The 13,992-nt window shown below is 38.2% G+C and overlaps 1 protein-coding gene across 1 annotated transcript in view; it reads right to left on the bottom strand.

Annotated features, from left to right (window-relative positions):
- SLC16A10 (solute carrier family 16 member 10) overlaps positions 1-13,992 on the bottom strand; it is a 70,930-nt gene that overhangs the window by 5,648 nt on the left and 51,290 nt on the right. Inside the window, exons 4-5 of the mRNA XM_071548915.1 lie at positions 2,832-2,975; positions 1,138-1,366 (exon numbers count right to left, since the gene is read on the bottom strand). Of these exons, the coding sequence (XP_071405016.1) occupies positions 1,138-1,366; positions 2,832-2,975 (373 nt within the window). The remainder of the gene's footprint in view (positions 1-1,137; positions 1,367-2,831; positions 2,976-13,992) is intronic.

Here is a 13,992-nt window from a genome sequence, read left to right as displayed (position 1 = left end):
GGTCTTGGCTTCAGATTGAGAAACCTGAGAGCTGGCACAGATTATAACCACTAGTCTGACAACCTGATGGCCAAATATATGTGTACTTATAGGTAGAAAGATATTCCAGAGTTGTTTTGGAGGTAGTATTAAAGAGCTCAGTGTGTCACCCCTCAGCTGCTTAATTACCACCCATCAAAAACATGTACCATCTTTCCTACTTGAAAGTTGCTCAATTTGAGCTTCTCCAGCACTTATATCTTGTCATGACTTGGAGAAATTCTACCTCTTTTGGCTATAATTACCTTTGTTAAAAGTGCCCCTTTCTCTTATTCTAGATATACTGCATGTATTGCATTCCTAGTAGCCTCTAACTAAAAAGTGTGTTTGGCAATAATTCACTGTAATTGCTCTCTCCAATTTCCTCCCATTAGTCAAATTCTACTTGAGTACTAACAGCTGTGGCAGTATATCCAGATCAGGAAGTACCTAGTCTACAGTGTTCTAGCTTTAAAATATTACCCTTTATAATGCTGCATAGTTCAGTTCTGTCCTACTAAGTACCTTTCAGTAGCGCTCACCAGACCTCAATGTAAATTAGCACTGAAAATCATCAGTGGTAAGGAATACACCTTTGCTATTTATGCCTCCCAAAGAACTTACAGTTTTCAGCTTCAAAACCTGTATTTTGTCAAAGAGCCTCCCATCAAAGAATGAATAAAGCCAGTGCTCCTGCTTATGGGAAGCAATTAAAGTGATTTGAGCTTTTATTCTCACAACTGCTTTTGCATGAGCTAGTTTTGGAATTGAGTTAATTTTCAGATCCTAATCTGGACTCCTACTATAACACAAGCAACCCATAGGCTGTCACTTCAGCAGCATGGAAAATGTCACATCCTAAATCCAACTGGAAACCTGTCTCTGTTTTAAGGAATGTTTTGTTTGCATAGCTTAATGAAAAAGACTGAGCAAACTCCGAAGAGTGAAGTAAACTAATAATCCATGAGCAGCAGGTAAATGCATCATATCTTCTCAAGCACATTGCAAGATAACTTCCAATGTCAGTGCACTGCATGTGATGTAGGAATGGAAAACATGGCCAAGGAGTCATGCAAACATAGAACCACATTTACAGCCACAGACCCTGTCTGTACTCACCTGCAATGGGTGGGCCAACTGTCATAGGGACAGACATGAGCCCCAGTAGAAATCCTATGGCCTGGGAGACATCCTGAGCCCCAACAAGCTCAAATGCAATTGGAGCCATAATGCAAATGAAGCACCCATCAAACAGGCCCATGAAGAGACAAACAGCTATGAGAGCTCCAAAGACATGGCATAGTGGAATCATCATAGACATCAAGCCAATAAAGAAGAATGAGGCCACCTAAACAAGACCAAGGAAAAGAGATAAAACCACATTGCATCAAATTCACAAATACTAAGAGAACAGATAAGCTTCCTTTCATTTGTAGTGAATTAAGCTGTCTGCCTTTATTCCCTTTAAGATAAATATAATCCGTCCCTATGGGTCACTGCCATCAGATGTTACATAGCAGGATAAAATGAACACAACTCATGACAGGAAAGAAATTCCACTACACATTTCACAAGCTTTGAAAATGCATTTGTAATCAACTATCTTGCAGTGATTGAGTAAGGTCATTTCTCATGCACCAACATTTTTTGAGAAGTTGCTCCCCACTCTCTCCACAAATGAAAGTCACAGAAATATCAAAAGTCTAATATAGCTGAAACACTCATTAGACTCCTCACTATTGTAATTTATGTAACAATATGGGTGCTGTGAGTGATTACCTCAGGGTGCTTATATTCAACAAAAGTGAAACCATTACAATTGTTCCACAAAAGACTATCCTGCTGTACTCATGCATACTTCAAAAGATACTCCAATATAATCTTATATACTTGTTTTAGACCAAAGGAATAAATCTGTCTTCCGGCAAAATAAAGCAGAATATACAAGAAAATAAAAATGTTAACAGTTTTGCATGTGGACCATTCATATATCAGGATAGGAAACCAATGTCCCAAACACACCAGGGAATTCAATTTATCTAGGACAACAAATCCTCCAGGCAGGTACTGCTTTCCCGTTTTCAATAACGCAGTACCGACAATACCCACTAGATGCCTCCCTTGCCATTTATTTTAAAAGACCGAATGGCGAACAACTCGTGGTTGTCAACACCCAAGTGAACAAAAGCTTTTCCAACATCCTACACTAACTCTGCTACTGCCTCAAAAAAAAAATGTTTATAAGTGTGGAGGGGAATTAGTGTATATCTTCCTTCAACCCCCAAGCTTCAGCATTTCTGGAAGCTGTGACTCTTTCTGTAAAATCTTCTCAGCTTGTATCTTATACTCCCAGGGTAATGCCACTGTGTACTGTGCACAGAACATACTTGACATCAAATCAGCACCTACCAAAGACCAAGGAAAGAGATCCAAAATCCTTAACAGAGAAACATATGGGAAAAATTAACCTTTCTGCAACCATTATGAAATCATGGGATAAAACAGAGAAAACAGAATCTAGAGAATCCCCAGATGTTTCCTCACTCACATGCAAATGATTAGTGATTTCTTCCATTCCCAGTTGAAAACAGCAAGCAGGAAATGGACATTTTCTTACCATCAAAAATAAAAATCAGATTCATGAACTTTGCACCAAAGGCTTGTTGTATCAAAAACTGAGTTTCCTACAGTTATGAAAGTTCTCAAGTTTGAATCTCCAGTCAGTTAATTCTGCTTACTTATTTAGTAGTACCAGGAACCAAAGCCTTCAGAATACACAGTTCTAAAGGAATATAGAAATAGTAAAGACATACCTGTAAATAAATTTTTTTAGCACCAGGAATATAATCTGCAACTCTGCCAAAGATCAATCTGCCAACTCCTGAAGTAATGCCCAGACACAGCAGAAGCACTTCCTCTGGCACAGTGTCACCAAATCTGTCTTTCACATGATTCATCTGTTTAAAAAGAAGGTTGAGAAAATAAATTTGCTTTAGAATTTAAAGATCGACCTCGGAAAACATGAGTTAAATAACAGTAATCTGTGAGTCTCAGACTTACAAATTCAGCTACAAATGGTCATCTACATTACTCTGCTTTTATGAGTTTTGCACTGGCTAAGCAGCATTTAGTGCAAAGCAATAAAAACAGTCTGAAATATGGTGTTGCTTTATCCACATTTAGGGAACTTAATTCAGGAAAACAAGAAAGTGCTGACTATTGCAAAAAAAAAAAAAAAAAGAAAAAAAAAAGAAGAGAGCTTAGAAGTCTTCTTCCCAACCACTCTTAATTTACTAGTCAGAGATTTAAAGTAACACAGAATCCACAAGGGCTGCCTAGAACTGGTGGCTTCCCTGGCTGGGGCACACTCTGAGGTGTGAAGATACTGAGAGATTAATTGAAACCACTGCATAGCTCAGGGCAGGAGCAAGAAGCAGAGAGTTGGGGACCAGACAATGCAAGTAGAAACCAGGCTATGCAAGTGGAAGAGGCCCTCCAGAACGCCTCATCCTGACATCCACAACCACTGCCATGATGTTCAGGGGCAAGGAGGAAGAGGAGCAGGAACTACCTGCAGTGCCAAACACAACAGCAAGCACTTCCACGAGAGGGTGTAGCTACAGCAGCAATGAACAGGGCAGCCTGGGAGTATGATTTATCAGCCACGTCAGCCTAAAAAAACTAAAGCAATTGATAGATGGTGCTGACACCACTGTCAGGGACTACAATTTTCAAGTCATGTTAAAAAAACAAATATCACCAGACTGGCTCGATGGATTTGCTTATATTCTCTCTGATTCTACAGTGAGTTTTGTTTGTGGTTTTTAAAATCAACCCCAAAGACCAGAAATTACCCATAAGGGAGATTCTTTTGCACTACTACTTTTTGGAACACACTTGGCAATACCAGATATGAAAAGTGGGCATTAGAAGATGTAGAAGTCATTTGCACAGTCCTGCAATCTCTGTGCTCATAAGTAGTTCTGAACAAGAAAGTAAAGACTCACAGGTGTGAAAGAGCAAACAGAGGAAACAGATTTTAAGTAAAGATGTAATAAAACATTTGAGAGACAAGGTAACCACAGGCTGACAGACCCAGACAGCAAAAGCTGCCCACCAATATCTCTAAGCATGTGATATCACTTCAAACCAGAGAATCCTTAATTTCCTACCTATAAAATGAGTAAGTTCCATTTTAGTACAGATTCCTAGAGCAAAATAGTCTAGATTCTTTCCTGGTCAGAATGTTAAAATACAAGTAGAACCTTTTTTTCCCAACACAAACAGGATTTGCTAGTGATAGTAATTTTCTTAAGTATAACATCTATTTTTTTAATATGTCATAGAAAGCCTATTAAATCTAATATTAATTTGCACCACATAACTAATTTTGTAAGAAAAGAAAAAAATAAGGGTTAGTGGTTTTGTTTTGGGTTTAAAATATTCCTTCTAACTTAAATTGAAGGCAGATGCATGCTCCTTCTATTTTTTTATTTTTGTCTTTGCTCTTTTAGACACATTTGGGAACAGAATCCAATGAAATTTTTCTTCTGGAATGATATTTAAACATAAAAGATAAGCTGTTCTTTTTATTCCCTTCTCGTCAAAGGTGAGAAGAAGGAAAGCTGACAGTTTTCCCACCCCTACTTTTATGTGCCTGTCAACACCTGCTGGCCCAGCTGGCGAGAGAAGCCAAGGTGTTTCATGCTGTTCTTGTCACCTGTTCCACAGCCACGTGTTTGCAGCCTCTGGGTTGTTTAATTAGCAGGCCTGATTCATCCACTCCCCAGAGGCTTTTCAAGAGATAAGATAAAGCTCTGCATCTAGGTATCTATTAACCTTGCACCTGCAACTGAGTAACTGGATTTCTCAAAGTAGCACATGGGGTGAAATGCTGTCCTCTTAGATCAATGGGGGGAAATGCTGAATTCAATCAGCTCCTTAACTAGGAAAATAACCACTACTCATCTCAAACTTCAAATATCTAAATTAGCCATTTATTTTCTTTTAGCTTTCACTGCTCTTAAGTACACCACAGTCTTAAAAAAGCTTCCAACTAGATGTAAGGAGAGACTTTTTCCCCAGGAGGGCAGTGGCACAGGCTGCTTGTAGAGCATGTTTAGTCTCCTTCCTTGAAGGTTTATCAGGCTCAAGTACCCAAAGCCCTGAACAGCCTGGTCTGATCTCAGAGCTGATCCTCAGATCCTTAACAGAGCATGCAGCCTTCATTGATGCAGTCACTAAGTCAGCTGTAAGCAATGGCAGTATTAAGTGAATATCTGGAAATACAGTGATACAGGATTAATTCAGTACTGTATGTGCTAACTCATTACAGACTTCGAGACACTCACTTGAAACTATATATATAATACTTATAAATATATTTATGATGAAGTAGTTCAATCAAGATTCAGATTTCCAAAAATAGAATTTATCTTTCTACAGTCGAGTTTTCCAAATCAAGACACAGACAGTGGAGAATATAACTGAATGCATCCCTGGCACCAGCAGTCTACCTTACACCCATGTTCTCTATTATCAAGGTAATGCACACAGATCTAATTGTCCAAATTCTCCTTTCTGTTAGAGCAAGACTAGAGAAAATATTATCCACTACACATGGCTGGAATGCTTTCAGATTTAAAGTCCTTGTTAACTCCTCTGCATCCAACCAAGATCCAGATTTGCCAAAATCTTCCCTTCCCTGCACACACAACTCAGCTATATTCATGTAGCGAATCAAAGACAGCAATCTGAGCAGAGCTGTAGCTCCTTTTTTTTTTTTTTTTCCAAAGACAAGGAACCTGAAAGAAGTGGTTATGAACTAGCAAGAAACAATTCTTTCTCTGTCAACCACTTTTCTTCCCATGTATATTTCATTTTGGGGATTCCCAATCAAGCAAAGCTTTAGTAGGCTCAATGTAACAGTGTCTCACCAAAAGAGATGCTCAACAATACGAAACCTAGAAAACTTGGAGCACATTAAACCCACCGTTATCTTCAATTACTGATTCAAGTCCTTACATCTGACACTTTCATTCAAGATCAGTGTAAGGAAAAAAGCAAATGCTTATGGAGTACTGCTGGTACCATTCACATATTGGAGATACTATTCCTAACTGCTCCTGAAAGAGCTGAAAGGGTGTAGAGGCCTAGAAGATAAGAAGGGGTAATGTGTATGTCTCAGACACTGATACCCAGATAGCTGTGGAGCCAACCAAGGATTGCTGCTAATAACACACTGTAAGAAAGAACAGGATGTGGCGGGGGAAGGGGCCATACGGAGGAAGGGCAGCACTTTTCCAGGACAGATATCCTTGTTCTAGCTCTTAGAGAGAAGTACAGAGCACAGGAACAAGGTTGAGAGGCAGGCACAGACTGCAGGGGAGAATTAAGACTAAAGACACCAGATCCCTCTGACCCTTTTCCAGAAGGGTCTAGAAGAACAGACTGCACATGATAAGTAATTTGCATAAAAAGTAAGAAACTTATCTCCCAAGCAGAGACAAGTCCCTCCATCAAGTCCATGCAGTGCCCCCAGAACCCTGGGCATCCCCATCAGCTGGTATCGCTCAACACTGGAACCAGCACTGACTGGTGGTTTGTTTCTTTTTTCTCTTCTTTCCTTTCTCCCACTCTTTAATTCATATCTCTCTATCTCTCCCCTTTCACCCTACCCCTTTATCCAAACCCCTCTGCTGTGTGCTTATCTAGGACGTCAGGAGCCAACATACCAACCTCCATGCCAAGCATGCAATTTACTAATAAAACTGCAAAATTTTGCAGACCATTTTACTTATTTTGTTCCTTTCAAACACAAGCATCTACCAATATTGGGTGCTCCCTTCCCCTTGAGGGTGGATCCACAAGAGACAGCATAAAAGTGGGCACAAGGATACTGGTGGGTTGGTGCAGCTTGGGTGTCACAGCAGGACAGATAATGCACACACACATCTGAGGAAGCTCACAGTGACTGAGGACAAGGAATAAAGCCAGAGATCCACAAGACTGAACTGTAACATACCCAAGGGATGAGAGTTAAATTGTTGGATTACTTACTCTTTTAAAGCATGTTTAAAAATTATTATCATTCAATCCATAATTTACACTCAGTTCTCTCTGTTTCTGGTGGCCTAAATCAGTGTTTCACGGCTTATTTTACACTCAAAACTCAACTAGTCACTATGTCCAAAATTAGCTACTATCAACAAGGTCTAGAGACTTACAGGTCAGTTACATTAACTTGAATTTCCAGAATAATAGCAGAGAAAGAAACAAAACCAAAGCTATTTATGAACATCTAACAGGTAACATCATAATCTAAGGATCAACACAGATGTACGGTAAAAACCCAAACAAACCTAACTTCTCTCTATTACATGGTAGGTAAAACCCTGCCTACAGAGCTAAGGACAGATGTAACAAATCTTGACTTGACCAGCATTTAGGAATTCTCTCAAACATAATTCTCATGAGCCAGTTTGGAATACATGTCTTAAATGAAACAACTGTAAAGATGGACATTCAAATGTTTGGAAAAGCTTTTTGTAAGTAGTGATTCACCTCAAAATTGAATATGCCAAAGAAGGCACCATAAAAACCTACCCAAATGTATCACTATTGAGCATTTTTGTTAATTATATGAAGAGTGAAATAGGTAATGTACTTTTAAATTTGCAAATTATATCAAATTATGATTATAACTGGCACTGTAAAGAAAAACACTAGAATTCAAAATGATCTTGGCAACCTGGCATCTCAGTCAAGAGTGTGCAATAAATTACTAATTTCCATAAGAACATTATGCATTAAACAATATTAAAAAAACACTACATGAGATAAAATGAGATGTCTGAATACAAGATGGAAGAATGCTCTGGTAATGGGTCCTTAGAAAGGGAAGTAAAGGTTTAGCATATTAAAACTTCAGGAAGTTCCAATGATGTCATATTATAAAAGTAATTAAATAGATCAATTCATTACATGATGTGACCTTCACACACTGCTCAGTACCAGTAAGGCCTCAGCTGATTTTTTATGTCCTGTTTTGTTCATTAATCGTTATTAAAAACATGCACCATATGTATGGAATCCAAAAGAAAGAAAAAGGCAGAAATTTGATAAACATGACTTGTGACAAAATATTTTAGAAAAGAAATATTTTAAAACGTCCTACACCAATGTCTGTGCTCAAAAAAACTGGGTAAATTGGACAAATTATTGGCATACCTCCAATCTGTTTTTAGTATGATTCCTGAAGTGACTTGATGGATGTCTTAAGAGTAGTCACAAATATATTATAATTGAGTGTTAAAGCTTAAAAACTCTTTGTTTAGTTCTAGCTTGGTGAAACTCTGCTGCACATTTGATTAAAAGTAACCTTATGACTAGAGGAAGCCATTTTCTGACATTACCACTTACATTACACTTCTAAAAATTTAAGTAATTCTTTTCAAATCATTGTAGCACTTACTAAAGTGGTAAAGTATTATCAGTTTACAATTTATGTAATTAGAACTGAACACATGAGAAGATGTGCTACAATTATGGAATATCAAAACAATGGATTAAGATATCCTGTACAAATACCGAAAAACCCAAGAAAATATTAACCACTGAAGATTAACATTGTATGCACTGGACTTCTTAAACACTTTGGCTAATTGTTTTAAACACCATTTAAGATAGATTCTCAAAGTAGCTGATACAAGTGAAGCAACTAAAACCTAGTACAGCAAGTTCATCCTCTTTATAATAATTGTAAATTAATCAATACTGTAAGCTTTTCTTTAGTGTACTTTAGTAAAATTGTAATACAAGGTCTGCTGCTTCACATCCAGTTTAGTCTTCCACAGCTCTAAGAAAAATATCTCTATTGTATTATTCTGTTTAGGGATAGTAATGCTTTGGCCTTGGCTTTCAAACCAATATGGTCAGACTTCAATAGCCTCATTTAAAAATAACAATAATAAACCCTGAGAAGAGGAATATAACAGCATATACTATTTGTACAGAAATAAATGCAAAGATAGGCTAGCAAAACTGATCTTTTTTTAAACCAACATCTGTTAGTAGTTGCAGTTACTTCAGCTAAATACCCAATTTCCTTCCTTATTTTTGCATAAATTGGACACTGCTGGAAATATTACACAGATTTTGTAGAAAGGATATATTTAGCTTCTGACAGTTCAGCTGAGCAACACCAAGGGTAAGCTTACAATTGACTGTGTGGGAGGACAAGTGGGACTAACTGTGCATTGATCAATTAAGTGATAGCAGAAAAAGGGAAGTGCTAACACACCATTACAATAAAACAAGCAAGACCTTCATTACAAGTATGTGTTAGCTATAGCATTTACATGTCACAAAAATGATGTCTTCCCACTGCTGAACTTAAGGTGTTTCCCTCAGTCACCCTTCCCAACTGATAACAAAAACAATTCTTTGAGGGGCAAGTTAGAAGCTTGATCCTGATGCTCCAAAAGGCTCTCTGGAGAAGCTTTAGGGACCATAGCGACTAGTCAGTCAAACTAAACCTCTTTGAGTCAAGTGAGGAGAGTACCCCTCAGCTTAAAAGACATTTTAAGAGACACCTATGAGACTGATTCAAGGTCTCTGGAATGTGCCAGACTGAAAAACCAAGCAGCAGAGCTCTTCTGTAACTACTCAGAAAGTAAGGTGACCATAGTAAAGAGAAACACTGCAAGCTGGACTATCAAAATGAAAATAAGTATTTATTTATATCGGTGAAAGTAATTAAGCAGGAACAAACACCTTTTGCAAAAGGATGGGGCTTCATTTTACAGAAGAGTGCTGTCACCTCAAGTAAATTTTTTAGCTCACCAGTAGAATTAGCAATAGGATTACCAGACAAGATTGTCAAAAAGCAGCTTAATACAGTAGCCCCTTTAAAAATTACAAATATAAAGATTACTTTTTATCCTATGTTGAAGGGCAACACAGTAAGCTAACAGAGTCAACTGGTTAGTAAAATAGGGATTAATTATCTGCCTACATGTTACAATGCTACTGTCATGTCCTAAGAGAGGGGGACTGTACCAGATTCTGTGTTGGTTTCATCACATCTGTCAGGACTAGACTCCTTAAACCATAGAACTTAGGTGAGATCAAAACTGATTCTCAAAGCTCTATTTGGCTGTTGGAGAACATGCAGGTTTTCAGGCAGGAGAACCAAGGGTATCTATAGCAGTGTGTTGTTAGACAGTTTGGATGGTGTGTATAAGTTTTAAAAATGTGCGTATCAGTCTGTTAAAAGTAATTCTGTGTGTAACCCTTCTTTTACTTTGTAAAATCCCTGTGCAGGGAAGGATAAAGGTGCCTTAATGTAAACACTGAGTGCCTTTCTCTGCTGTTCCTCAGTTCCGTTGTAACTTACCGACCATGAGGACTTGGAATAAAACCTCAGTTTTAGTGTGATGCAGTCAAGTTGCTTTATTTAGTAAGTAGAGGTTGCTCACAAAAGGCCACTCAGAACTGTGTCTGTGTGAACAAGGATGTTGTGACAATTGGCCACCACGGAATTCTCAGGGCATCCCTAACAGTTCAGTATTAGAGATCTGCTGTGAACATGGTCAAAATCACCTCAGCTTTCACAGGGCTGGGTGATGGACCTGATTCATTCTACTGGAAAACAGAAGAAAGCTCTCACAAGAGTCTTAATTCTACTTGGAAGTCTCAGATACACTGTCAAGTATCTATCAGACCAGGGCCCTGAGAAATTGAGTCAAGTAGTCAATTTTTCACTTAAAACACAACAAAGAGATGATAATGATGGCCTCTCCTCCTCAAAAAGAGATGGAGTCCTTACTTAGGATATGGATATTTATGTTCCCTTTTTTCTCCTGCCTGGAGCAATCCAAAAACACATCTCCCTTTTCCTAGGAAATATTCTGCTCAGAAGTAACAACAAATTCTAACTCAATCATCAGGATACAGACATTTAGATTCTGGTATTTTCCTGTCTGGAGCAATCCAAAAACACTTCTCCCTTTTTCTAGGAAAACCTAGGAAATATTCTCCTTAGAAGTAATGTCAAATTTTACTTCAATCATCAGAAAAGAACCTGAACAATAAGTCACAGCTTGGCAATTACTGGCAATCAAATAGGAAGAGCCAGGTTCTGAGATTTTCTCAAAGAAAGATGCAAAACACCTGGTAAGAAATTCCCAAGTCTGAACGGGATTTAAAAAGCAGAGAGGATTTCTACACAGCTCTTCTTGGAGCAGAAAATTGACACAAGAGCGAGTCTGTATAAGACTGAAGGTTTGGGGCAACTCATTTTTGTAACTTTGCATGAGGATGGCAGGGAAAAAATCATGAGCTGGGATCTCAGGCATCCAGGCACTTGTAGAGTTTGAAGGGTTTAGTTCAGGTCAAGATGCTTCACACATCCAATGACAAGATGCTGAGTTCACCATTAAAATAACATTTAAAAAAAAAGGGGGGCGGGCGGTGGATCACGCATTGTACAATTTTCTGACTTTCAACTATATACTCTTCTATTAGAATAGTTTGTATTCTCCCAGAGTACAATAACTGTGCTGTTAGAGACTGATACAAAAGAAATCACAATTTAACTCAGACCTTTCAACTTGCCAGTATTTCAGACCTGAGGGAGATTGCTTTGCTCTCATCCTTCAATGTCACTTTCTAATTTGTACATGAGTATACTTGCTACCTAATTTTTTAAACTTTCATTTACATTTACTTCTAAAACCCCAGAAGATATGTTTTATTCTTTTCTGTTTCTATTCTTACTGTGCCTATAGTTTTTATTGATCTACAGTACCTTATTTGAAAAATAGCTTAAATATGCTTTCATAACAACTACAGGTATAAAATAGGAAATAATTTATTCCTTTTCCCACCCCCACTGTCCAAAGTGGACAATCTAACCAAGAATAAATACTGCCAGATCAACATTGAGGAACACTGGAAAAGAAATGGGTGCACAGGATAATTACAGAAGTGGATAAAGGGGGAAAATTTCACTAACCTGGGCAGTCAAACTGCAGCAGATGTTGAGATCTGAAGGGAGATAAATGCAAAGATTAGAAAAGCAAGTAAAGCATGGGGAGCCACTGAAGATTTTGGGTCTCAGAGGTATCTGCTTAATAATTACATTGGACCTTTAAAAAAAACAGTGCCTTGTTAGTCTTCCATTGGAGACAGAAATATGACAGATTAAGTGGATGAGAAAGGTAAGAGTGCTAAAATTGGCAGCTATACATGGAGTATAGAGAAATATCTGTTTGGCACACAGTTATCTGTTAGTAGTGGACATCATTTAAGACATCCTATCCTACCTTTACAAAACAGACTAACATCAGATTCTGGGAAATAAAAGATGTAGTAGACCTCAGGCAAATGGCTGATGTAGATCTGAAGAAATGAATGGGTTTCTTGATCAGCAGCCCATAAAAGCAAGTGAATGTAGTAATGGAGGCTTGAATTTTCCAGTTTGAGTAAAAAATACTGACACACCAATTAGATATTCAGCACTGTTTTACACAACATTATAAAAGTAGTAGATTTATGACAGAATACAAGTGGTTCACAAAACACAGACAGTACTTACCTTACAAGAACAGAATTTCTTAAAGAGCCATTATGTGTATGCACTTTAACATATAAATCTACATATCCACAGTAAAGTTTAGAGATTTTTGGTCCATAAAGACTTTTCATCATGCTTTGCACACAGACAAAGGACTGCATTTATCTCTGTGCTTCTGTTTATCTCCACTGTGGAATCCAGGGGCATAGGAGTTACAGGGACAAGAGAGGTGCAGGATTAGGACTGTACACACAGAACACACAACCTGAACTGCTTCACTTATTGCAAGGTATGTAACTCCTTTCTCCTTCAGCTCCTTCAGCAACTCTCCCACTGCAGAGAACATTGAGCAGCTACCATTGTCTACATGGAGATGACCACTCTTACAAGGACAGCAACTGAAACACTGGTTTCTCAAATGAGTCTAATTTAGAGATGCTGTGGGGAACACATCAGTAGGGGAGGCTTGAAGAGTTACAAGAACACTTGCAAGCAATTATATAGATGATAACTAGGACCATATTGAACAGAACATCAGCTACTGCAGTGAGATTCATCCTGACTATTATATCTTGTCCTGATACAGGAGAGCTCAGATGTGCTTCGAGAATCTTAGGCAGTTTCTACACCCACCTTCATATTTTCCAGTATAATTCCTCCTAGTGACCCAATGCTTTCGCTCGGGGAGGATGCAATTTACAAGGCCCTTCAGAAATTTCCAAATTATATGGAAGTGAATGCAGTTTTCAAATTACATTGCAAGAACTTCAGATAAGTTCCTAGAAAAACTGTGGCTACAAAGGATCTTACAAGAACTTGGCTCTTCATTTATCCAAGTTGATTGCACAAGACCACAGTTTTTATTGGCACATATTCTAGGGGGCAAAGGTTCAAACGCTGAATTTGCACAGTAGAATCTGATCTCTTATTAACAAAAACAACACACATCACTGATACAGAATGAGAAATGGGCAGAGACAAGTCAAAATAGCTGATTCCTAAAGAAGGTCAAGTCATCCTGGCTCAATTTAAGAAGGCGATAAAGTAGTTGTAGAACAGTTAAATCGCATGAAGGCGATAAAGTAGTTGTAGAACAGTTAAATCGCATGAAGGCACAGAACTTGCACTACATACCAGAAGCAGGAGGGAGTCAAACCTAGCAACAAAAGTCCATACCATCTATAATCCATATCAGCAAGTCCTCCTGTTAATTATGATGTTTCTAAAGTGAAAAGGACTACATTTCTTATCTAAAGTACAGGAACAAAATGGATTTTCCAGCAAAACATGGGTAGCACAGACCGGTACACAGCACTATCTTTCTGTCCAAGGACACACAGGCACAGCACTAGACTCAGCAACTTCAAAGTAACAAACACAGAAGATCTGGAGACAGA

This window comes from Pithys albifrons, chromosome 2, assembly GCF_047495875.1.
Source record: "Pithys albifrons albifrons isolate INPA30051 chromosome 2, PitAlb_v1, whole genome shotgun sequence".
In the NCBI taxonomy this organism is placed as follows: domain Eukaryota; kingdom Metazoa; phylum Chordata; class Aves; order Passeriformes; family Thamnophilidae; genus Pithys; species Pithys albifrons.
This window is presented reverse-complemented; position numbering and strand designations above follow the sequence as displayed.